At 42.2% G+C, this 26,233-nt stretch overlaps 1 protein-coding gene across 1 annotated transcript in view; it reads right to left on the bottom strand.

Moving 5' to 3' along the window:
• Positions 1-26,233, bottom strand: part of LOC115107801 (histone deacetylase 4-like) — a 125,362-nt gene that overhangs the window by 64,005 nt on the left and 35,124 nt on the right. The window contains exons 2-5 of the mRNA XM_029631457.2: positions 23,913-24,184; positions 17,284-17,434; positions 13,348-13,468; positions 8,427-8,545 (exon numbers count right to left, since the gene is read on the bottom strand). Of these exons, the coding sequence (XP_029487317.1) occupies positions 8,427-8,545; positions 13,348-13,468; positions 17,284-17,434; positions 23,913-24,184 (663 nt within the window). The remainder of the gene's footprint in view (positions 1-8,426; positions 8,546-13,347; positions 13,469-17,283; positions 17,435-23,912; positions 24,185-26,233) is intronic.

Below are 26,233 nucleotides of genomic sequence, written 5' to 3'. Positions count from 1 at the left end.
ATAAAAAATAAAGTAAGGTACGGCGGAAGTTGCAATGCATCGCTCTACGAGACGTCAAAGAGGGCAATGCTTACTTTCTGATACAGAATGCAGTGATGTGTACCAAACCTAAAGCCAGTATTAAAGCATAGCGCGCTATGATAAACTGTGTCCAATAGCTTCAATAAAGTCGCAGCTGCATTCATATAGACAATATTGCCATAGTTTATAACCGGTATGAAAGTCGACTGAATGATTTGTTTTCTGCTATCTAATGAAAGGCATGACCTATTCCTATTCCAATTTGAATTCTTCATTTCTTAACTAACTCATCAACATGCTTTTTGAAAGATAGCTATTCGTCAATCCAGATACCTAGATATTTATACGCGGGGACATGATCAATGAGGGCACCATCCAATAACATATGCATAAATGATTAGATACAATTTTTACGTGATTTGGAGAACAACATATACTTAACACATACTCATAATAGCAGTCAGTGGATATTTGGTTCAGGGAAAGTTTGTTGTTTGTTTTTGTTACACGCCGTGTATCCCTGAATATGAAAAACAGGGAGAAGAGTTTAAAATGTACCTGTCTTAATGCACTTAGAACGAGGTGCAGCCAGAGAATAGATCTGGCCCATTTGGGAAGAGCAAAAGGACTTTGAGTGTGTGGGGTTACATAATGAATAAGCACTTCTTGAAAGTGCACTTTCAATTTGAGGGGCTGAACTTGTGGTTGAACTTATTAAACTTGATTATCATTTTTTTTTTTAAAGAGCGGCGGAGGGCACTTGTCCAAAAGTCTTTTGTTAACAGGATCAGGGGCGGCCCCGGTCGTGAACGCCATGCATTAGCAGCAGGAGTGTACGGGAACACATTCAAAGATGCAATTCCCCGGACAAATTATAATCCAATCCAGTGAAAATTAGCCTGACTCTCCCGATATGGCTGACCAAGCAAACAATAGTCTGAAGTAGTTGACAATGAGGTGGTGCAGACTACATGTATCCACAAAGCTGTCTTAAGGTAAACTGGCCACAGATGGATACAAGTGTTTACTTGTGGTTTTGTTGGCAGATACTGTATTACAGGATTTCGTGAGAAGGTGCAGGAGGGGGATTCAAGATGTCTTATTAAAGAAGGTACAGTTGGAAGTTTACATACACATTTGCCAAATACATTTAAACTCAGTTTTTCACAATTAATGACATTTAATCCTAGTAAACTTTCCTGTCTTAGGTCAGTTAGGATCACCACTTTATTTTAAGAATGTGAAATGCTTTTTTTCCCATCACATTCCCAGTGGGTCAGAAGTTAACATACACTCAATTAGCCTTTAAATTGTTTAACTAGGGTCAAACGTTGCAGGTAGCCTTCCACAAGCTTCCCACAATAAGTTGGGTGAATTTTGGCCCATTCCTCCTGACAGAGCTGGTGTAACTGAGTCAGGTTTGTAGGCCTCCTTGCTCGCACACACCTTTTCAGTTCTACCCACAAATGTTCTATGGGATTGAGGTCAGGGCTTTGTGATGGCCACTACAATACCTTGACTTTGTTGTCCTTAAGCCATTTTGCCACATCTTTGGAAGTATGCTTGGGGTCATTGTCCCTTTGGAAGACCCATTTGCGACCAAGCTGTAACTTCCTTGACTGATGTCTTGAGAGGTTGCTTCAATATGTTCACATCATTTTCCTACCTCATGATGCCATCTATTTTGTGAAGTGCACCAGGCCCTCCTGCAGCAAAGAACCCCCACAACATGATACTGTCACCCCCGTGCTTCACGATTGGGATGGTTTTCTTCAGCTTGTAAGCCACCTTTTCCTCCAAACAGAACGATGGTCATTATTGCCAAACAGTTCTATTTTTGTTTCATCAGACCAGAGGACATTTCTCCAAAAAGTATGATCTTTGTCCCCATGTGCAGCAAACTGTAGTATGGCTTTTTTTTATGGTACTGCTACTCTCTGTTCATCATATATGCATAGTCACTTTAACCATATCTACATGAACATACTACCTCAATCAGCATGACTAACAATTTTTTGTATGTAGCCTCGCTACATTTATAGCCTCGCTACTGTATATAGCATGTCTTTTACTGTTGTTTTATTGCTTTACCTACCGATTGTTCACCTAATACCTTTTTTGCAATATTGGTTTGAGCCTGTAAGTAAGCATTTCACTGCAAGGGCTACACCTGTTCTATTTGGCGCATGTGACAAATAAACTTTGATTTGACTTGATTTACAATTTTTTTCGGAGGTCTTGGCGGATTTCATTCGATTCTTCCATGATGTAAGCGAAGAGGTACTGAGTTTGAAGGTAGGCCTTAAAATACATCAACAGGTACACCTCCAATTGACTCAAGTTGTCACGACTTCCGCCCGAAGTTGGTGCCTCTCCTTGTTTGGGCGGTGTTCGGCGCTCGTCGTCACCGGCTTTCTAGCTGCCACCGATCCATGTTTCTGTTTTCCATTTGTTATGTCTTGAGTGTACACACCTGGTTCCCATTTAGTTATTATTATTTCCCTATTTAACCCCCTGGTTCCCGTTATATGTTGTACATGATTGTTCCTGTTATGTGTTAGTCTTGTGTGTTTGGGATTGTATTTCCCCACATGGATATTTTGTACTGTTTATTTTTCCAGGGTAAAGTACATTATTTTTACTCAGTACTGTTTCCTGCGCTTGACTCCGTCCTCACCTATACACCACTGACACTGACACAAATGATGTCAATTAGCCTATCAGAAGCTTCTAAAGCCATGACATAATTTTCTGGAATGTTCCAAGCTGTTTAAAGGCACAGTCAATTAGGTGTATCTGTCTGTAAACAATTGATGGAAAAATGACTTGTGTCATGCACAAACTACATGTCCTAACCGACTTGCCAAAACTATAGTTTGTTAACAAGACATTTGTGGAGTGGTTGAAAAACGAGTTTTAATTCTTAGGGATAGGCTGTCGACAACATCCTGTGAAATTGGAGGGCGCGCAATTCAAATAAATAATTGTAATACTAAACATTCATGAACATACAAGTATCTTATATCATTTAAAAGCTTAAATTCTTGTTAATTGAACTCCATTGTCTGATTTACAATAGGCATTACAGCGAAAGCATACCATGCGATTGTTTGAGGACGGCGCCTCACAACAACATATTTTTCAACCACCACAGGCTTCGTAAAATCACAAATAGCGATTAAATAAATCACTTGCTTTTGAAAATGTTCCTCTGTTTGCAATCCTGTGGGTCCCAGCTACAACATGAATGATCGTTTTGTTAAATAGAATCTGTCTTTTATTCCCAAAAGTCTGTTCAGTTGGCGCCATCGATTTCAGTAATCCACTCGTTCAACATGCAGACAAAGGAGTCCAAAAATCTACCGCTAAACTTTGTTCAAACAAGTCAAACTCCATTTCTATTTAATCCTCAGGTATCCTAAAATGTAAATAAACTATAATATTTCATATGTAAAGAAGTATGTTCAATAGAAAAGTAAAATTAGTAAGCGCACATCCTCTTCGTGGGGCGCGAACAGACTGATATTGTACCTGGACTCTTCCTACAAAAACGTATAATTCTTGCTCGTTTTTGAAGAAACAAGCCTGAAACAATGAACAAAGACTGTTGACATCTAGTGGAAACCATAGGAATTGCAATCTGGGAGCTGGAATTACATAGGGCCCAAATCTTTCCATTATAAGAGCCTGTGACCTCAAAAATAGAAAATTCCAGTTGTTTTTCTTTGTACTTTTACCTGCCATATCAATTGTGTTGTAGTCTCCGACATTATTTTAACATTTATAGAAACTTCAAAGTGTTTTCTACCCAATGCAATTATATGCATATCCTGGCTTCTGGGCCTGAGTAACAGGCAGTTTACTTTGGTTACATCAGTCAGGCGAAAATTCAGGAAAATAGACCCTAGCTCTAAGAAGTGACTCCAACCTAAGTGTATGTAAATGTCCGACTTCAGCTGTACATTGGAACCTTTACGCACTAGTTGCTTTGTAAGTGAAGACTGGTGGATGTGGATTAAGCAACAGAGGCATCAACACACTCGTCTGCAAATGTTGCATTAGCTTTCACATCTCTCCTGTCACGCTTTAGTAAAAATCAGTCTAGAACAGCCACCACATAAAATGCATGTCACACTAGTAAAACACTGCAACACTGCTGAAGAAATAATACACTCACTAAAGTTGCATGGAAAGAGACATAAAATAAGAGAGGCGTAAAATTTGCCATTGGGCCTTCAGTGCTAAGCTTTATTTGCAGTGTGGCCGAGTGGCTCAAGCATACCCAAAGGGCCTGAGCCAAAGGACGTGGCTGGGAGCCAGGAGTGGAGACAGGGCTGAGTCGGGGATGGATGGGTGGGTGGAGTGGGTAGATGGAGGTTTGTGCCCGTGCCAGGGTTTTCTCTGTTCTCTCACGCTCATAGGAGATATGGCGGGGGGTAAAGTGTTGATGCAGGCAGAACCAGGGGCTTATGGCCTGTCTGACTGGAGGAGCCTGTTGGGGTTCACCGGGGACGCGGTGACTTTGAAGGGTGTTAGTGTGGCCACGCCAAACAACCCACTGCAGGGGCCCAACTGCACTGTCTGCTGACTCCAGTACATTTGTTTTTACGCTCCCCCTCTCTCTCTCTCTCTCACCTCCCTCTCTTTTTAATTCTCGCCTCCGTCTTATTCTCTCTCTCTCTCTCTCTCTCTCTCTCTCTCTCCTCAATTCCAACCCTAACCCTCTCCCTTCCTTTCCCATCCTCTCTGTCACTTCTTCTTGTTCCCTTTATTTCTGCAATTGAGTGAGGGGAAGTCTTGCTAGCTAGTATTGACACTTCGCCGTATTGGCTACTGATGCATTCACTCCCAAACATTCTGTAGCACTTTGCTTGAATGAAACACAGAAAAGTGAGGAGATGAAATCGCTGCTAGAGACAATTGACAGTAAACAAATTAAACCGTATCAAAATGCTAAGCTCCTGCTCAATACTTCTCCATTGACTGTACATTGAAATTCTGATTAAAGGCCTATAAAAGTAAATATTTTAGATAGACTCAGAAGTTACAGGTTCTCACCTCCCAAGTGGCGCAGCGGTCTAAGGCACTGCATTTCAATGTTTGAGGTGTCACTACATCCCTGGGTTCGATACCAGGCGGTGACCGGGAGACCAATGAGGCGGCACACAACTGGCCCAGCGTTGTCCTGGTTAGTGCGAGGGTTTGGCCGGCCGGGATTTCCTTGTCCCTTCGCGCTCTAGAGACTACTTGTGGTCTGCAAGCTGACTTCGGTCGCCAGCTGGATGACGTTTCCTCCGACACATTGGTGCGGCTGACTTCCGGGTTAAGCGAGCAGTGTGTCAAGAAGCAGTGCGACTTGGCAGGCTAGTGTTTCGGATGCATGGCTCTCGACCTTTGCCTCTCCCGAGTCCGTAGGGGAGTCGCAGCGATGGGACAAGAGTGTAACTACCAATTGGATATGATGAAAAAGGGGTAAAAGTACAACAACAAAAAATGAACTTACAGGTTCGCTAATACAAAACACATCAATCATATGTTCAGTGGATTTGAAAAATGACAGCCCTGTGCAGGTTACTGAATACATTTAGGAAGGTGCATTATATTTTGGATTTATTAAAAGGACTCGAATGTAGAGATTTGAGAGAATCGATATAGGTTTCCCTGGAACTCATCGACAAGATTCTGAGAAATGTGCATCTATGGGAATTAACCTCAGAGGCACAGAAAATAACAGACAATATAACCATCTGTGAATTTAAACTACACTGGGCTCAAAAGGTAGATTCTCGTTGTGGTTTCTCATTTCTTCAGTGATAATGAAACGTTCACATTGATACAGCAAGGAAACGTGGCCTTAAAATATCCACACACAAAAATACACTTCGGTTTCTCCACAAACATTTTGGAAAATAACATTGCTCCAGGGACCGAGAGGGTCCAGTCTTCATACTACTACAGACACAATCGAGTGAGTCAAACGGAGATAATCCAGGAAACTGAAGAGGCTCTACTTCACATTGTGAATGGGCATGTGATGAGGTGTATGGTTTGAGGCCTGAATGAGCTTCACTACCATGAAGATGATCTAATTGATGAACATGGAGATGCTAATGCTACGCTAATTTCCATGATTCTCAGTGGGTGTACATAAAGGAGACCTCTTTCGGTGCTTTGTCTATTCCTATTCAAATCAACGGTGAACAAAAGAACACGACGCCAGACTGTTTTCGGTGTGATTGCTTGCATCAAACTGAAAACAAGCGGGCTGCAAATACAATACAAAAAAAATAGAATAAAAGCCATCTGAATGCATTAGGTAAATGTGCAACTTGCAAGATCTGATTCAACCAACTCTGAATCAAAACCATAAATAGTTTCAAACATCCCAAACTGGTTCAAAGTAACTATTATTCCAATATACAGACATGGATGTTGGTTATCAATGTAAAAATATTCACATTTTTATGTCCAATATATTGTTGTTGAATATCTACTGTAACAAAATGAATATCTCAAAAGCTAGTCAGTTGTATAGGCATTGCTTGTCAATTACTGCCTACACTACCACTAAGTGAAGACATTGAAAATACATTGGGGGGATTTTAGATCCCCGTGTTCCATATTAGAGATATGATACGAGGGAGCGGAAGAGACACGGATGAGAAGTGTGACATTTTCCTTCTGACATTAAAGACAGACAAAGCCTTCTCGCGACAGTATTAAAATGTGCAGCCACCGCAGTTCTGACTGCCGTGATGGGAGCCGCCGGCAGAGCGGAGAGAAGTGGAAATGACACGCACTGCAGTCTTCACCCGTGAGCGGTTTAATAACAGTGGAATACAGATTAAAAAAACATGCAGAGCCCAGTGAGGACAATAAGGTCTCAGTGCTTGGCTAAACAGCTGATAAAGAATAAAGATGGGGGGGTGGTGTGGACTGGGGTGCCGGTGTGGAGAGTGTGGAATGGGAATGTATGTGGAGGGAGTGTAAAGCACAACCTGACTATAATGTGGAGAAGTGATATGAGGAGATGGACTTTAATTAGGAAGGAGGAGGAGGGGGGGTGAAATATATGGAGTATGCATATGGTAGTTTTAATGTATACCTTTAACACAAAATTATATTACAAGCCTGGTACCTGAGCTGAGGTGCTACGCACAAATCGCACCATAGAGCATCTATCACCGTTTCAATGTTTGTATCCTTCTGCAAATTATTTGTGGACTCAAATAAAGTATTTGAAATGTGGATGTACAGCAGTTATCCCCGAGTGAACAGTGCAAGGTATACAGTAGCAAACCTTAAACATTTCCAGACCCAAGTCTGTCTGTTAAATTTTTTTTTCATCTCCTCTTTAGGTGTCTAGCAAGGCTCAATCCTGGGCCCTCTCCTGTTTCTGTCATAACATTCCCACTCGTCGCCGGGATAACACATTCCTGTCCACATCCCCACAGGCGGCAGGGCTGTCGGTGCTCCAGAGTACACTGAGGTTGATCTCCAGCTGGATGAGCAGGGACAGACGTGTACAAACGAGCCCAGACGCTAACTGAATAATCACTGCCTAGCCCCCACAGCGGTAGTAGAGCTTCTCAAAGGATTTGAAATGGGTACTCTCCAACCAGAACTGCTTGGTATCAGACTCTGTATGTTTCATAGACAGCCTGCTTATTTTAGTTGGTTTGTTTTCTTATGTTTCTCATGTCAACACTGTTCTCATGTTGGTAATGATTTGTATAACCTTGCTGATCTCTTGAACCACATTTCTTGGAGAAAATACACAATCTTAACAACAGAAACCCTTATAAATAAAGAAAGCAAATAAGAAAGCAGCAGAAATGCTGAGATACTCTCCTTATACTAGCCAGTCACGAAGAACTCTTGAATGTCACGATAGGGATCATAGTAGTAACTGGGGTTGATAATCTACCCCACTATCATCTCTAGTCTGCCCCAACACTACAATGCTCTACACACGGACACTGCTAATGATCCAGAAGCAAAGACCGCTGGGAACTGGTGACAAATCGGCCCGCACTGTGTCACCCATGACAACATGCACAAAGTAACACAGTTGGTTAAATCTACTTTAAATGTTTTGGCTCAATACTTTGGCCCCATTTCCTCTTGCTGATCTGAAAAAGCCCGGATGTGTGGAGGTAATATGTTGGAGTAGGCCAAATGGAGTTGTCACCAAATTGCTTACACCTATTCACTTATTCACTTTTACTTAATCCAACTAACTGTTCCGATTCGTTTTAATGTGGAAAGAGGAAGTTGGAAAGGGAAGAGCTTTCAAAAAGAGCTTCAAACACAGTCAAGGAAAGCAAAAAAACACATTGATGGTGTACTCCAAAGTGAAAAGAGGTTAGGGGTTAGGGTCCAGGGGTAAGGTGGAGGAGGTCTACCTGTCTTGCGGAGAGGGAAGTTGTCTTTGGAGTCGTACATCCCCAGGATGGCGTGGTTGTAAGTGGACATCCCTGTCTGGGGAGGGGAGCTATGGTCCAGGGAGCTGTGCTGGGTCTTCCTACATAGGGAAGACAAATACACATTTACAATATTTCATTTGGGTCCTTCAATGAGAGCAAAAGTCGACCTCACTTGCAACTTCGAACCCACTGGGAATGTGATGAAAGAAATTAAAGATGAAATAAATCATTCTCTCTACTATTATTCTGACATTTCACATTCTTAAAATAAAGTGGTGATCCTAACTGACCTAAAACAGGGAATTTCTAATTGGATTAAATATCAGGAATTGTGAAAAACTGAGTTTAAATGTATTTGGCTAAGGTGTATGTAAACTTCTGACTATGTTTGGACCCCAGGAAGACTAGCTGCCTTGGCAGCAGCTAATGGGGATCCCTAATAAATACAAACAAACAAACAGACACGCACAAGCACGCACACACACACACACACACACACACACACACACACACACACACACACACACACACACAGAGGCTGGTGCATGAGCGTTACCAGAAACACAGGACACACAGTTCACTCCCCACCACACACAACCTCCTCTCAGGCAGACCTTTTTTATTTATGGCCCGACACTTTGCATGCCATCTCAGATTACCTACAATGCATATGCCCAGACTGAAGGGGTGCGAATCCCTGTGTTTGTAAACAAACTCGCTCTGACACGGCAACGAGCGGGAACAGATCTGATGGAGCCATAAAAGCTACTACTATTGCAAGGGCCTGCTGGTGTGCGAACGATCTGCTGATGTTGCCCGTCTGTCCATGCCACTCTGTCTGACTGGGTAGCAATGGTGCGTGCCAGTTGATGTGGCTTCAGTAGTGTGAGGGAGAAACAGGCGTCTGTCTGTCTGCCTATCTCTGTTACTGCGTATCCGTCTATCCTCAGCTACCATTGAACAGTGTGTACCCGTCTTCCTTAACTGCCATTATGTTCCACTGTAGTACAGTAAAACATGATGAGGGCTTCATGTTTCTCAGTTAATAGCTAAGAGAGAATATCATTGATGTTTCCTCTGGCCGGGGCCATTTGAGGTCAGCTGTCATCTTCGCAGCCCATTGAATTGTTCTGTCTGGCTTTCCCCTCCATCTCAACTACACAGCGAGCCCGTCTAGGTTGCATGGCTGACATGTCTTTGGCTCATGTGGCAATTATAAAAATGCTGCTGTAGCTGTCAGAATATATACATGTTTTGATGAATAAAATATCTGGTGTTCGATGTTGTCTTAGAGTGCTCTTTTTATGTGGCTGCTGTCAGTGGTCTTTTTTTTGGGAGGTGGGGAAACAAACAAGTAAAGAGTAAACAAAACTAAGTATAACCCCTGTAAAACTGTCAAGATAACTAGCCCCAGCCTCACTAACGCTCGAAGACCACCAATGGGAAGTTAAACCTCTCTCCAAGGACTTAAGGGTTTAATCCGCATTAGGGAAAACAGCGCCACTGTCCACCTCAGTATCAATCAATCAAATGTATTTATAAAGCCCTTCTTACATCAGCTGATATCTCAAAGTACTGTACAGAAACCCAGCCTAAAACCCCAAACAGCAAGCAATACACTTGTAGAAGCACAGTGGCTAGGAAAAACTCCCTAGAAAGGCCAGAACCTAGGAAGAAACCTAGAGAGGAACCAAGCTATGAGGGGTGGCCAGTCCTCTTCTGGCTGTGGCAGGTGGAGATTATAACAGAACATGGCCAATATGTTCAAATGTTCATAGATGACCAGCAGGGTCAAATAATAATAATCACAGTGGTTGTAGAGGGTGCAACAGGTCAGCACTTCAGGAGTAAATGTCAGTTGGCCTTTCATAGCCGATCATTCAGAGTCTGCTGTCTCTAGAGAGTTGAAAAAAGCATGTCTGGGACAGGTAGCACGTCCGGTGAACAGAACAGGTCAGGTCAGATGTACCTTTGTTATTGTTTATGTTTTGTGGATGAAACAGAGGTAAGGTGTGTCAAGTAGCGTAGCAAAAAAAAATGCAGTACATATTTGGCTGTTTGCAGTAACTTCTTTGTTGTTGTAATATCCCAAGCGGACGTGGCAGTTTCACCATTAAGGACTCCAGCTTAAACCATCACTACTACTGTAGTGAAAGAAAGAAAGAAAGAAAGAAAGAAAGAAAGAAAGAAAGAAAGAAAGAAAGAAAGAAAGAAAGAAAGAAAGAGGATAGAGAGAGCGAAAGTGAAAGAAATCAAGAAAAAGAAAGAGAGTGGTGCCAGTGTATTAATATTCATCGGGTGGTTCCTCTCAAAACCCTTTCTGTGCACCTCCTCATTTCCCCATATCAGAAGGCGACAGCAGAGGTCCCGGGAGATGGGCTACGTGTCTACGTGAAGAGAGGTGAGAGAGAACAGAGAGAGAGAGAGAGAGAGAGAGAGGGGGGAGGGGAGAGTGGGGATGGAGAGGTAGGGGTGGAGAGAGAAAGAGGGGGGAGGAGGGGAGCAAGAGAGAAATTGGGAAAGAGAGAGAGCAGAGGTAGAGAGAGAGACTGGTCCTGCATAGTAGATTCGATCTGAGGCACAGACAGTGAGACCCAATCCTAAATAGACCATTTAGCCCATTGGTATTCAATCTTTTTCAGCGTGGACCCCATTTTTTCCACCAGAATTTTCCCAGCCCAAATCTAATAACACACCCATAAAATCGATAAATGTCTATTTTTACAAATAACCTTCAATTCATTACACTTTCATCTCTAGATAGCCCTTTTCCTTTCTTATCAAAATGTAAATAAACCAATAAAAACAATTACTCTATATATATTTTTGTATTCTAATTTATCTTTCTCAAAAACGTTTGTATATTGTCCCATAAAATAATTTGTAATCTTAATTATCCCCCCCACCCCCACCAAAAAGTGAATAAAAAAAATGAATACAAATGTTGACGCCCCATTAGAAGCCAACATTGTATACCACTGATTTAGCCTTTAACCCAGGTACACTTGTGCAGAACTGAGTGGATTGCATAAGGTGCAAGCAATATGGAGGTAATTCTACCTAGTATCAGAAGGAGAGATGGAGCTATTACTATACTGCTTACTGCACCTTTCAAAAGTATTCCCCTCTTTGGAGTTTTTCCTATTTTGTTGCATTACAACCTGTAATATACATGGATTTTTATTTGGATTTCATGTAATGGACAAACACAAAATAGTCCAAAATGGTGAAGTGAAAAAAAAGTACTTATTTAAAAAAAATATATATATATATATATATTTCAAAAATTGAAAAGTGGTGTGTGCATATGTATTCACCCCTTTTGCTATGAAGCCCCAAAATAAGATCTGGTGCAACCAATTACCTTCAGAATTCATAGAATTAGTTAAATAAAATCCAAATGTGTGCAACCGAAGTGTTACATGATCTGTCACATGATCTCAGTATATATACACCTGTTCTGAAGGCCCCAGAGTCTGCAACACCCCTGAGCGGCACCATGAAGACCAAGGGACCAAGGGACAAACTTGTGGAGAAGTACAGATCAGGATTATAAAAAAATCTGAAACTTTGAACTTCCCATGGAGCACCATTAAATCTATTATACAAAAAAATGGAAGAATATGGCACCACAACAAACCTGCCAAGAGAGGGCCGCCCACCAAAACTCACGGACCAGGCAAGGAGGGCATTAATCAGAGAGGCAACAAAGAGACCAAAGATAACGCTGAAGGAGCTGCAAAGCTCTACAGCGGAGATTGGAGTATCTGTCCATAGGACCACTTTAAGCCGTACACTCAAAAGAGCTGGTCATTACGGAAGAGTGGCCAGAAAAAAAGCCATTGCTTAAAGAAAAAAATAGCAAACATGTTTGATGTTCACCAAAAGGCATGTGGGAGACTCCCCAAACATGTGGAAGAAGGTACTCTGGTCAGATAAGACTATAATTTAGCTTTTTAGCCATCAAGGAAAACGTCATGTCTGGCACAAACCCAACACCTCCCATCACCCCAAGAACATCATCCCCTTGGTGAAGCATGGTGGTGGCAGCATCATACTGTGGGATGTTTTTCATCAGCAGGGACTGGGAAACTGGTCAGAATTGACAGAATTATTGATGGCGCTAAATCCAGGAAATTCTTGAGGAGAAACCTGTTTCAGTCTTCCAGAGATTTGAGACTGGGACTGAGGTTTACCTTCCAGCAGGACAATGACCCTAAGCATACTGCTAAAACAACACTTGAGTGGTTTAAGGCGAAACATTTAAATGTCTTGGAATGGCCTAGGCAAAGCCCAGAACTCAATCCAATTGAGAATCTGTGGTATGACTTAAAGATTGCTGTACACCAGCGGAACCCATCCAACTTGAAGGAGCTGGAGCAGTTTTGCCTTGAAGAATGGGCAAAAATCCCAGTGGCTAGATGTGCCAAGCTTACAGAGACATACCCCAAGAGACTTGCAGCTGTAATTGCTGCAAAATGTGTCTCTACAAAGTATCTACTTTGGGGGAGTGAATAGTTATGCACGCTCAAGTGTTCTGTTTTTTGTCTAATTTCTTGTTTGTTTAAAAAAAAATTATCTCTTCAAAGTGGTAGTTATGTTGTGTAAATCAAATAATACAACCCCCCCAAAAAATATATATTTTAAATCCAGGTTGTAAGGCAACACAATAAGAAAAATGCCATGGGGGGTGAATACTTTCGCAAGCCACTGTATTCTCATCATATCTTTTAACATCTACTATATCAGGATGGACGTTGATTGGGGGGCTATGCAGCTTCCATGAAAAACAGAGAGTTCTGACATGTCATTATTTGGCGCATTGCACCAGCATAAGTAAGTTCAACTTGACCTATAGTTGGGTAAGAGTAAGGGTGTGGGGTGTGGGTAAGATACTCACCCGTACCAATAGCGTGGGTCAGTAGACATGCAGTGGTTGAGGCTGCGCTGGGCCAGGGCTTTCTTCTTGTTCAGGACAAATTCCTGCAGCCTCATCTTGACCTCTGTGCTTGCCACCGCACCTGGGAGAGATGAGCGAGAAGCCAAGGATTAGGGACTACAAAATGACAGGACAAGTACTACAAATACAACCTTCAAAATAGCCTGGAGGAACACGTATCATTCAGTTTCCCGCTGCAGATGTGGTTCCTTCTTGCTGTTGGATTCAACTTGAATATAGATCTTTACATGCCCCAATGACATTCAGTTAAAATACAGCCTTTCTATATCATTTAAAAGTCATATTAAACTGAATCCAATGGGGGAACAGAAATGAAACAACACGGAATCATTCTGAGTGAAATACTACTATAGAATGCAGCCTGAAGGAGTGACTGAACAGGGCCCGGTTTCCCAAAAAGCATCTTAAGGCTAAGTTCATCTTTAGAACCGTCGTAGGAGCATCGTTAAATCTCCGAGCTGTTTCCCGAAACCATCATTATTAACGTATCACTTGAAAACGCTTTTGCTCTAACGCCTGCCTCAGATCACTCGTAAGAACAGCTAACTGCATCGTCAGACCCTTTTTTGCCTTCCCGCGTTGCTTTATACACAGAAGATCTCCGCTCAACATAAAATCACATGGTGTATCCGTCCACCGATAACTTCCGAACAAAGTTGACTACAAATACAAAGCTGCCAATGTCTTTGCAATTGATATAAACAAGTGAAGTATACAATTATGCTTCAAATGAAAACCAAGATGACTGCATTATTAAAATATATTATACAGTGCCTTCAGAAAGTATTCACACCCATTGACTTTTTCCACATTTTGTTGTGTTTTTTTTTGTGTGTCACTGGCCTACACACAATATCCCATAATGTCAAAGAGGAATTATGTTTTCAAATATTTTACAGATGAATGAAAAATGAAAATCTGAAATGTCTTGAGTCAATACGTATTCAACCCCTTTGTTACGGCAAGCCTAATAAATTCAGGAGTAAACGTTTGTGTGCAATAATAGTGTTTAACATGATTTTTGAACGATTACCTCATCTTTGTAACCCAAACATACAAATTATATGTAAGGTCCCTCAGTCGAGCAGTGATTTTCAAACACAAAACCACAAAGACCAGGGAGGTTGTCCAATGCCTCGCAAAGAAGGGCACCTGGACACCTGATGGTGTATCAATGCATCCAGTTAGTGCACACACTGTAGGTAGAAAATCACTCAGAGATTTCACCATGATGCCAATGGGGACTTTAAAACAGATACAGCGTGTAATGGCTGTGATAGGAGAAAACTGATGATGGCTCAACAACATTGTAGTTACTCCACAATACTAACCTAATTGACAGAGTGAAAATAAGGAAGTCTGTACAGAATAAAATATTCCAAAACATGCATCGTGTTTACAACAAGGCACTAACTACTGCAAAACATGTTACAAAGAAATTAACTTTTGTCCAGAATATAAAGTGTTATGTTTGGTGGCTGCGTCATGTTATGGGTATGCTTGTAATCGTTAAGGATTGGGGAGTTTTTCAGGATGAAAAAGAACCGGAACGGAGTTAAAAGTCAAAATCCTAGATGAAATTCTGGTTCAGTCTACTTTCCACCAGTCACTGGGAGATGAATTAACCCCCATATATATTTTCTTGTAAATATGTATATTATTTCAAATGTAAAATAAATATATATTTTTTATATCAATTAGTATATTTGAGTTTAATATTTGTTGTAATATTCTGTATTTTCTGGTGGATTAAACTGAAATTGTAACCAGCTTTCTATGGCTTGTTTTAAAAATAATTATACTTAGGTAATTATTTAATTTTCAAATAACTGAAAGAAGAAAACATGAATCGGCAGCGTACAATGACACCTTTGTTTTTTTAAGCCCTGGATATTGTAGTTGGATCTGATTTGAATAGCATTTCGATTGCCATAATAAATAGATATGCCGATAGTGGACAACCTTGTTTTACTCCTCTTGACAATTTAATACTTTCTGAGAAGTAGCCATTATTTACTATTTTACACCTTTAAGAGATTCTCCACAATTAAAATAGTCCAGGCATTTTTATATAAATCCCAGTCGTACTTTATCAAAGGCCTTTTCAAAGTCTGCTATGACTGCCAGGCCTGGTTTCCCAGAATTGTCATCGTGTTCTATTGCTTCCAGTACTTGTCTTATATTATATATGAATAATATTAGGATTAGGATGATAATATCCAACAATACCTTTAATGAAGTGTTACAGATTTGACTCAAATTTCCTTGAAAATCTATGGCAAGACCTGAAAATGGTTGTCCAGCAATGTTCAACAACCAATTTGTCAGCGCTTAAAGAATTTTGAAAAGAATAATGGGCAAATTTTGCATGATCCAGGTGTGGAAAGCTCTAAGAGACTTAACCAGAAAGACTCACAGCTGTAATCGTTGCCAAAGGTGCTTCTACAAAGTATTGACTCAGGGGTGTGAATACGTACGTAAATGAGGTATTTCTGTATTTAATTTTCAATACATTAGCAAAAATGTAAAAAAAATATTTTTCTAGATGGGTGAGAATTGTTTGTATTTGATCCATTTTGAATTCAGCCTATACCAACAAAATGTAGAATAATTCAAGCGGTATGAATATTTCTAAGGCACTGTAGGCCTTTTTCAATCATATTCAAATACATTTCACGTTCAATCAATTTAGTTATATTTTTCTACTTGTAGGCTACTCTATTTAATTTGTCTCAATATATTTAATGATGTGCAGCCTAACATGTGCGCAATGATGTGCCAAATTAGTGATTTAATGCATTTTATTTCATTAGAGTAGGCCGCCTCAATATTTGCAGCCATATGTGGTAATATCTCTCCAGGTGCTCATCCCTTGTCAGTACGGTGAAAAAATTCTAATGTTCAGGAAAGATTTGAACAGAGAAAGCTGATCTGAGAGCAGCTCTCCCTTTCCTTAAATCCTATCAGTATCGACACATGTTCCAACGACGCACTGACCGACCATTCTCTCTGCATGCTGTATTGGGAAACGCACGTTACATCTTCGGCCGTCGAAGGAAATATGCAGCGTTAAAACACTCGTAAGCCTAAGTTCCATCGCTATCGGCAAAATGGGCCCAGAACTGTAATCTGTTGGAGCAGAGTCACACAGAGATTCCATAGAGGGAAAAATACATGCTTTCATGGGAATTCCACCGAGACAGTGGCAAGTTAAATGGGCTTTTTTAGTGTGTTGGTGTGTTTGTTATTTTTTAAACAAGGTATCACAAGGTGTGTTCTCTCACAGCTCTCTCTTCAATTACCACCTCACCATCACACCGTTAACACTTCCCAGAGGGGATCCTCCACACGGGGAGATGGAGAGAGAGAAAATGGAAAGAGTGAAAAAAAAGAAGAGCAAGAGTAAAAAGGGAGCAAAATAAGTGTGTGCGTGTGCATATGTCTGTAAAAGTGTGTGTCAAGAAGAAACACAATGAGTGAGAATAAGACAGAGCTGGCAACAAGTGACTAACATGTCAAGCGGTGAAGCAGCGAGCGTGGGGGGGGGATACACACGGCACATGATGATTACTAATACAGACACATTTTAAATCACATTTCGGGGCCTACGTGCTGACTTTTACGAGACTGGAGGCAATTTACTACGGCACTTAAAAGGATACTTTAGGATTTCGGCATTGAAGCCCTTTACCCAGCTTCGTCCGTGTTGTATTGCGGAGGACGCACGGCTCTCGACCTTCGCCTCTCCCGAGTCCGTACGGGAGTTGCAGCGATGGGACAAGACTGTAACTACCAACTGAATACCACAAAATTGGGGAGAAAAAAAAGGGGGGAGAAAGAAAAAATAGAAAAAGGATGTAATTCTGAGCCACTCACTCTCCTGGCAACGCTCCTTGTTCTTAAGCAGCAGGAGTTTCTGCTCCCTCTGATGTTTCTCTATCTCTTGCTCTTGGCGGTGTCTCTCCATCTTCCTCTGGTGCTCCAGCAGCTCCTGCTGATGCTTCAGAGCCAGGAGGTCCTGCTGGTGCTGCAACACAACGTTACTACAAAATTTACTGCGATGTTGATACAACTGCCTGCTGATGGCACTGCTACAGGGCATCTGGTAGTGCATAGGAAATGGGGAGAGGGAAGAGAACAGTGATTGGGGAGAGAGATGGGGTAGATGGAGAGGGATGAAGGGACATGGGGGAGAAGAAGAGGGAGACGGAAGGGAGAGAGGGGGAGACATGGTCACACATAGTCTGATATCACATCATCTAGATAAACAAAAAACACATGGTTCTAAACACACACACACACAGACACACTTCCTTTCAATGGCAAAAATCTAACACCACTGGCTGACATCAATATCACTAGATTTCAACAGCAAGTGTCTCATGCAGATTTCATAGATTTCAACACTCAAATTTCCAAAAATTGCATTCAGATGAGAAGTAAACTTAGTTGTACCTGAACCTAACACTTTCTCACTAAATCATACTTAACAGAAGTCCACTGGCATGCTCTTATAATAAAAATGAGGTGCATCACAAGCAACACAGTTCTAGGATGCAGAGTCCCTGACGTCTATAGCCACTTGCGGTGTAAGTTCAAATACTCCATGGGGCTAACATTCAGATTTTTTTTATGTGGACTCAAATTTATTGCAGTGTTACGTAAAAAATAATCCCCCTGAAAATGAAGTTTAGGGGCTCAATTCAATCCAACCCGCAATGCAGTATTTACGCAGTAGCTCTTTTTCCAATGGTCAAATGAACTCACAGAATGGTCTTAGGTAATGTATAAAGCCCACAACTACTTCCAGGATGACCCCTCTCACATGTCTGCTTTTACTTTTCAGAATTATAAGTGTGTGGGCATGGGATGAATATTGTAAATCAAAGATGTGAAAAAAAAGATATCGTGCCCCATGTGGGATTAGAACTCACAACTATTGAACTATGAGCCAACTGTTAGTGGACTGCACCACCAATCGGTCATACTGATCAGGGGAAAAACAAGTTGACATTACCAACATTGTCATCTACAGTACTAGTCAAAAGTTTGGACACTACTCATTCAAGGGCTTTTCTTTATTTTTACTATTTTTTACATTGTAGAATGACATCAAAACTATGAAATAACACATATGGAATCATGTAGTAACCAAAAAAGCGTTAAACAAATCAAAAATCAAAATATATTTGTATATTCTTCAAGCTCAAATAAGCAAAGAAAAAAGACAGTCCATCATTACTTTAAGACATGTAGGTCAAGGTAAATCAGTAACATTTCAAGAACTTTGAAAGTTTCTTCAAGTGCAGTCGCAAAATCCATCAAGCGCTATGATGAAACTGTCTCTCATGAGGACCGCCACAGGAAAGGAAGACCCAGATGTACCTCTGCTGCAGAGGATAATTTCATTAGGGTTACCAGCCTCAGAAATTGCAGCCCAAATAAATGCTTCACAGAGTTCAAGTAAAAGACACATCTCAACATCAACTGTTCAGAGGAGACTGTATGATGTATCAGATGATCTGGCCTCCACAATCACCCGACCTCAAACCAATTGAGATGGTTTGGCATGAGTGGGAAAGCAGAGTGAAGGAAAAGCCCCCAACAAGTGCTCAGCATACGTTGGAACTCCTTCAAGATGCCAGTTGAGAGAATGCCTGAGTGTGCAAAGCTGGCATCAAGGCAAAGGGGTGGCTACTTTGAAGAATCTAAAATAAAAATATATTTTGATTTGTTTAAAACTTTTTTGGTTACTACATGATTCTGTATGTGTTATATCATAGTTTGATGTCTTCACTATTATTCTACAATGTAGAAATACTGTATTTCTTGTTACGATGGATGTAGCTACGAATATAAAAACATAATCCTCATAGCCTACATGTTTATTTTCTTCGTAAAAGCACATGGATGTGTATGAAAGGGTAAGCAAAAATGTCATCATATGCGGAAATGTGCCTTACTGTCTTTTGAATTTTGTGTAACGTCAATTGTCTAGTCAGAGAAGCATCATGGCACACTCCACTTAACAAGACCATTACCAAATAAGGCGCGCTGTCACCTGCATTTATAGTAAGCCTTGAGGTGGTATCACCCAGCACATCTAGAAGGGAGTGTATTTCATACCGAACCCCTCCCTTCTGAAGGTGCCTCTACATCACAATTTCAAATCAAATTGTATTTGTCACATGCGCCGAATACAACAGGTGTAGACCTTACAGTGAAATGCTTACTTACAAGCCCTTAACCAACGATGCAGTTTTAAGAAAATACCTAAAAAAAGAGTTTAAAAAAGTAAGAGATAAGAAAAACAAATCATTAAAAAGCAGCAGTAAATAACAATAGCAGGGCTATATACATTGGGCACTGGTGCAGAGTCAATGTGTCAATGTGCGGGGGCACCAATGTTGAGGTATTTGAGATAATTATGTTCATGCAGGTAGGGTTGTTGAAGTGGCTATGCATAGACAATAACAGAGAGTAGCAGCAGCGTAGTGGGTGGGTGGGGGGGTTGCAAATAGTCTAGGTAGCCATTTGATTAGCTGTTCAGGAGTCTTATGGCTTGGGGGTAGAAGCTGTTTAGAAGCCTCTTGGACCTAAACTTGGCGCTCCGGTATGGCTTGCCGTGCGGTAGCAGAGAGAACAGTCTAGGACTAAGGTGGCTGGAGGCTTTGATGATTTAGGGCCTTTCTCTGACAACGCCTGGTATAAAGGTCCTGGATGGCAGGAAGCTTGGCCCCGGTGATGTACTGGGCCATATGCACTACCCTCTGTAGTGCCTTGCGGTCGGAGGCCGAGCAGTTAGCATACCAGGCAGTGATGCAACCCGTCAGGATGCTCTCGATGGTGCAGCTGTAAAATATTTTGAGGATCTGAGGACCCATGACAAATCTTTTCAGTCTCCCGAGGGGGAATAGATTTTGCAGTGCCCTCTTCATGACTGTCTTGGTGTGCTTTGCCCATGTTAGTTTGTTGTTGATGTGGACGCCAAGGAACTTGAAGCTCTCAACCTGCTCCATTACAGCCCCGCCAATGAGAATGGGGGCGTGCTCGGTCCTCTTTTTCCTGTAGTCCACAATCATCTCCTTTGTCTTGATCACATTGAGGGAGAGGTTGTTGTCAGGGCACCACATGGTCAGGTCTCTGACCTCCTCCCTATAGGCTGTCTCATCATTGTCGGTGATGAGGTCTACCACTGTTGTGTCATCAGCAAACTTTATGTTGGTGTTGGAGTCGTGCCTGGCTGTGCAGTATGAGTGAACAGGGAGTACAGAAGGGGACTGAGCACGCACCCCTGAGGGGCCCCTGTGTTGAGGATCAGCGTGGCGGATGTGTTGTTACCTACCCTTACCACCTGGGGGCGGCCCGTCAGGAAGTCTAGGATGAAGTTGCAGAGGAAGCTATTAAGTCCCAGGGTCCTTAGCTTAGTGATGAGCTTTGATGGAACTATGGTGTTGAACGCTGAGCTGTAGTCAACTGTAGTCAACTTCTCAAATAGGTGTTCCTTTTGTCCAGGTGGGAAAAGGCAGTGCGGCGTGCAATAGAGATTGCATCATCTGTGGATCTGTTGGTGCGGTATGCACATTAGGGTGGGTCTAGGTTTTATGGGATAATGGTGTTGATGTGAGCCATAAACAGCCTTTCAAAGCATTTCATGGCTACAGACGTGAGTGCTAAGGGGCGGTAGTCATTTAAGCAGGTTACCTTAGTGTTCTTGGACACAGGGATTATGGTGGTCTGCTTGAAATATGTTGGTATTACATACTCGGACAGGGAGAGGTTGAAAATGTCAGTGAAGACACTTGCCAGTTGGTCAGTGCATGCTAGGAGTACACGTCCTGGTAATCCATCTGACCCAGTGGCCTTGTCAATGTTGATCTGTTTAAAGGTCTTACTCACATCGGCTGCGGAGAGCGTGATCACACAGTCAACCCGAAACAGTTGGTGCTCTCATGCATGTTTCAGTGTTACTTGCTTCGAAGCGAGCATAGAAGTTATTTAGCTTGTCTGGTAGGCTTGTGTCACTGGGCAGCTCTTGGCTGTGCTTCCCTTTGTAGTCTGTAATAGTTTGCAAGCCCTGACACATCCAACGAGCGTTGGAGCCGATGTAGTACAATTTGATCTTAGTCCTGTATTAACACTTTGCCTGTTTCATGATTCTTTTGAGGACATAGCGGGATTTCTTATAAGCTTCCGGGTTAGAGTCCCGCTCCTTGAAAGCGGCAGCTCTACCCTTTAGCTCAGTGCGAATGTTGCCTGTAGTCCATGGCTTCTGGTTGGGATATGTACGTACAGTCACTGTGGCGACAACCTAAATTCACTTATTGACAAAGCCAGTGACTGATGTGGTGTACTACTCAATGCTATTCGGAAGAATCCTGGAACATATTCCAGTCTGTGCTAGCAAAACAGTCCTGTAGTTTAGCGTCTGCTTCATCTGACCACTTTTTTTATAGACCGAGTCACTGGTGCTTCCTGCTTTAATTCAATGTTAGAGTTTATCTAAAAGTAGTAAAAATATATCACTTTTGCAACAAGCTGTCAAAATGAAGACCAGAATTGACTTGTTTCACTATAACTAAGACTTTTTTTTAATGAAAGTTACTCTTTAAGAAGTCGTCAAGAGTGAGACTAAATGCCTAAATGACTGAATGATAAAAGCCTCACTATGGAGAGTGTTTGCATAATTTCAACCAGTACAGGTGGGTGTTGACTGGAACAGAGCAAAATAGAAAACAGTCAGCACGCTGTCAAGGCATAATGTAGAGATAGTGATGTGCCAATCACTGTGCATCCCACCCTACCTGGTGCTGAAGCCCACTGGCTGCTGTGACTGGAGCTTTCAGACAGAGTTATTTTTAGCCTGGGCTGCCTCGCTCCCATTGCCTGATTGAGGCTGCGGCCCGTGGCAACACCGTGGAGGCCTGTTTGCAAAGCGAGCAGTTTCTCTCACTGTCACACACACACACACACATATGCGCTGGTACACATGCATACACAGTTTCCCAAGGACGGGGTTCCTATTAAGATCAGAAAAGCAGCCCAACGTAACCGGCAGATCCAGTTACATCACACACACGCATGCGCTAGTGAAGCGCGGGTTGACTCATAATCCGCAGTCCTCGCGGTTATATCCACAGGGCGGGTGGGTTTAGGGTCATGAAATATTGTGTGGACGAAGGGCGGGTGGGCAGGTGGAATAAAGAGAAAACAATGCATTAAAAATCCATAAATATACTGTATGATTCTTGTGCAATTCATATCTATAGGCTAGATAGAGGTTTTTCTTTCATTATTTTTATCTGACGTTTGACACTTACAAGACTTCAAATATGGCACGTCAAGGGAATTGTAGCCTACTGTTCAGATGGGTTACAAGGAATATTAACTGAAATCTGGACACTGACTGTAGGTTTATAACCTCTCATATGTAGAGTAATATAATATAAACTCCTGCAGAACAGAATTAAGCACTTATTGCGGTAGAACGATACACCAAATGTAGATTTTGGACTCTGGAACAGGAGTGGATAAATATGATATATTTCAGCATCTTGAGAGAATGAATGATTGGTTAGGGACCGTCTGTAAAGGTGCCCTCTTTATCAGCATCGTAAAAGCGGAGAGTATTTTAACCACATAAAATATGCATCCAAGCCAAACTTAAGTCTCATATCAGAAACATGTTGGGTCGTTTTCACAGCTTGTAATTAACTTCACAACGGTCAAACTAATGTCATTTGGTCATTTTGCATGGAAAATCTTTGCATTTTCTCCCCGCTCCCTAAACATCTTTCCTGCTGGAGAGAAGCAGAGATGAAAGAGAAAACTTTACCAATGTCAACTAGATTGATGCGTTCATTCGATTGATGTATGACATATTTTCTGGTGAGCAAGGGTTTATTTAGTCTTCTAGTGGCGACAAGTATTGTCAGAAGAGAAGCTTCATTGTATTTAATTATAGACAAGTTGACTAACAAAATGTAGTAAATTATAAGCAGTAACAAAGACCTATCTGAATTAGGCAACAACAACAAAAAATCCCACACCCACTGTCAACAAAATCTCTGACTGTACGCTACAGCGTATTTTCTATATTTGCGAGTTAGGGTGCTGGCCTCAGATCACTTTATCACTTGTAGTCGGGTGATTGGGGATGGGTTAGTAGAAATTGTGGGCGGGTATGGGTGAACAAACAGCTGACCCACTTATCACTAGCATGCGCAGGCACACAAACACACACACACGCATACATGCATGTCCTCTCCTACACCCATCCCCTCTGTCCTTACCACATTCTGTTGAGCCAAGTCCCTGTTGCAATGAAAATCTTTCTGCAGAAATCCACACAGCCCTCGAGCAAAGGGGAAGGAGGGATGAAGAGATGGAGGGAGGGGGAAGAGCAGCGGGTGATGGGGGGGTAAGATTGGGATGAGAGGTCGAATAAGTTGCGTGGTGAGGAGAGATCACTAAAAAGATGGAGAGGAGAGGACACACACACACACCTTAACATGCTCCTGTAGCTGGGCCTCGTGCTGGCGTGAGAGCTGCTCATGTTGCCGCTGGAACTCAGCGATGAGCACCTGTCTCTGGATCTGCTGTTTGTGTTTGAGGGCCAGCAACTCCTGCTGCAGCTGCTGCTCCCGCTGACCTGGGACCTGTCCTTGGTGGCACTGGTCGTCTGGTCGTGGTGCTAGGCCAAAGGGCTGGTCCAGGCGCAAGTCCATGGGAATGGCAGTCGGGGGCACCTGCAAGGGCAGTGCCATGCTCACGTCGACTGGGGAGAGAAAGCGGGGGTTACCAACATTTTCCATGGCTGTTGTTCCTTTATGACGTAGGATTCAATCAAAAACGAGAGGACACAGTAGCCTTTCCCAAGGCTCTTTCTCAGACACACAAACTTACAGGTCCAATCGGAGCCCATTCATTGAATGACCCATAGAATAGAATATCCCCCTGACCTCATTTAATAATGCTCAGCTTTGGCAAAAGGCTAATGAGTCTTCATTGTAGGTCTACACGGCACAGATGATACTCTAACGACGGCTGTTTTTACACACTATGATGTAGAGTGTGGCAGTAGGAGTTGTACCACGATGGGAGTTGTGTGATGTTGGGATTGACAATAGGCTGCAAACAAAAGGACTGAAGTACTGACAGCTACTACTATGTGTGTGCGTGTGTGTGTGTGTGTGTGTGTGTGTGTGTGTGTGTGTGTGTGTACGTGCCAGCATTGCCACAATATGTGTGGACCAGGAACAGGGTGCTGTATGCTCACGTTTGAGAGGAGTGGTGTGTGTGTGTCTGTGTGCTTCTCTATGTGTGTGTATCTCAAAAAGGATCCCCACTCATTCCTACTGTACCAGCTCACAGCGGGGCACTCATCTCAAAGAGGAGAATTTCACGAGTTCAAGAGTAGAGTGCAGCACTACAATGACACTGGCCAGAAGAGAGAGTTTAGGTGGGGTTTAGGGCCAAACAAAAGAGGTCCTCCTCAAAATGTCACAGAGTTTATCAATACAGAGAAGAGAAAAACCTGCCACTCTCATCATGGAATAGGGTAACAATCATCTCTGTGACGCCATGGGTTTTGGGGGTGGAGGCTATGAGGGATATGGGCACAAAGGGGGCATTGAGAGTGTATTGAGAGGAGGGAGGAGGAAATGCTCTTCTGGGCAGGACACAGCGCTGGAGTGAATAACTTCCAGTGTGGTTAGTTTTTGAACAAGTAGATAAGCCCTTTTTCAGCTGTGGCCTCATTGCTTGAATTGGAGACAAAGACCCTGTTACGTAACACATACGCCACATGACGTACACACATGCCAAACCCTGAACCAAAGTTCTCAATTCATTTGTTAACAAGTTAGTGGTAGAAAGTTGGTAGTACAACAGTGTTTCTATGTTTTGCTGGTACAACAAGTGAAACCTAGTTTTGATATGTTTTACAGCGTCAATTCAAACATACAGTAGCTTCATTCCTCTACAGCAAGTATTCCCCAGGAGTACGCTCAATGCCGTTGGGGGTACGCCAAATACATAAAAAAAAGAAGTTTTTTTGTAGCCTCGTTTCACTGGCAAAAATCGAATTAAACCATCTAGTGTTCAGCGAAATAACAACACAATGTCAAATACAGGTAGCCTCGTCAAATACTTAACATCTAATCACATTAACCACTCTCCAGTCACAACTTCTAGACTTGTTTACGTGCTGCTGTGCAGTTTGTTGCTAACCTTACTTTGCTATCTGCCAACTTTACGTTTTTTACTTTTTAATTACCGTTTTATATATATATTTTTTTCCCCTCGCTCAACTTTTTTCATTAAACTTTTCACCCCGGATGCTTTATCTGAACATGGTTCATAAGGAACTCCACCAGCCGAAGCTAAGTAGTAACATTAACATGATGCCTTCTAATTGCCGTCGCTGTACTCATAATATACAGGAGAACGATCGCCTTATGGCAAGGATAGCCATACTGCAAGCCCAGCTTCAGACGCAATCGTTAGGCAAGGGTAATTTAAGTGTAGGAAAGGATGAAACCGCATCTGTGCCACCAATAAGTACAGATAGTAGTATAAATCCCTCGCACAGTCCCCGCAACCTGACAATTTTCTCATGGCTTCTGGAAGGAAATGCTGTAGGAATGCTCAACCGGTGTCGCTAATTCAGCCGACAGAAACTTTCAACCGGTTCTACTCCGTTAAGCAACTGGTCGGAGTCAGAGGCCGAGCCTTCTCTGGTCTCTCCTTCTCCCATTAGCTCTGACAAATTGAAAACCCTAGTCATTGGCGACTCCATTGCCTGTAGTATTAGACTTAAAACGAA

Source organism: Oncorhynchus nerka, linkage group LG3 (genome assembly GCF_034236695.1).
Source record: "Oncorhynchus nerka isolate Pitt River linkage group LG3, Oner_Uvic_2.0, whole genome shotgun sequence".
In the NCBI taxonomy this organism is placed as follows: Eukaryota; Metazoa; Chordata; class Actinopteri; order Salmoniformes; family Salmonidae; genus Oncorhynchus; species Oncorhynchus nerka.
The sequence above is the reverse complement of the archived record's forward strand: the minus strand, read 5'-3'. Positions and strand labels throughout refer to the sequence as shown.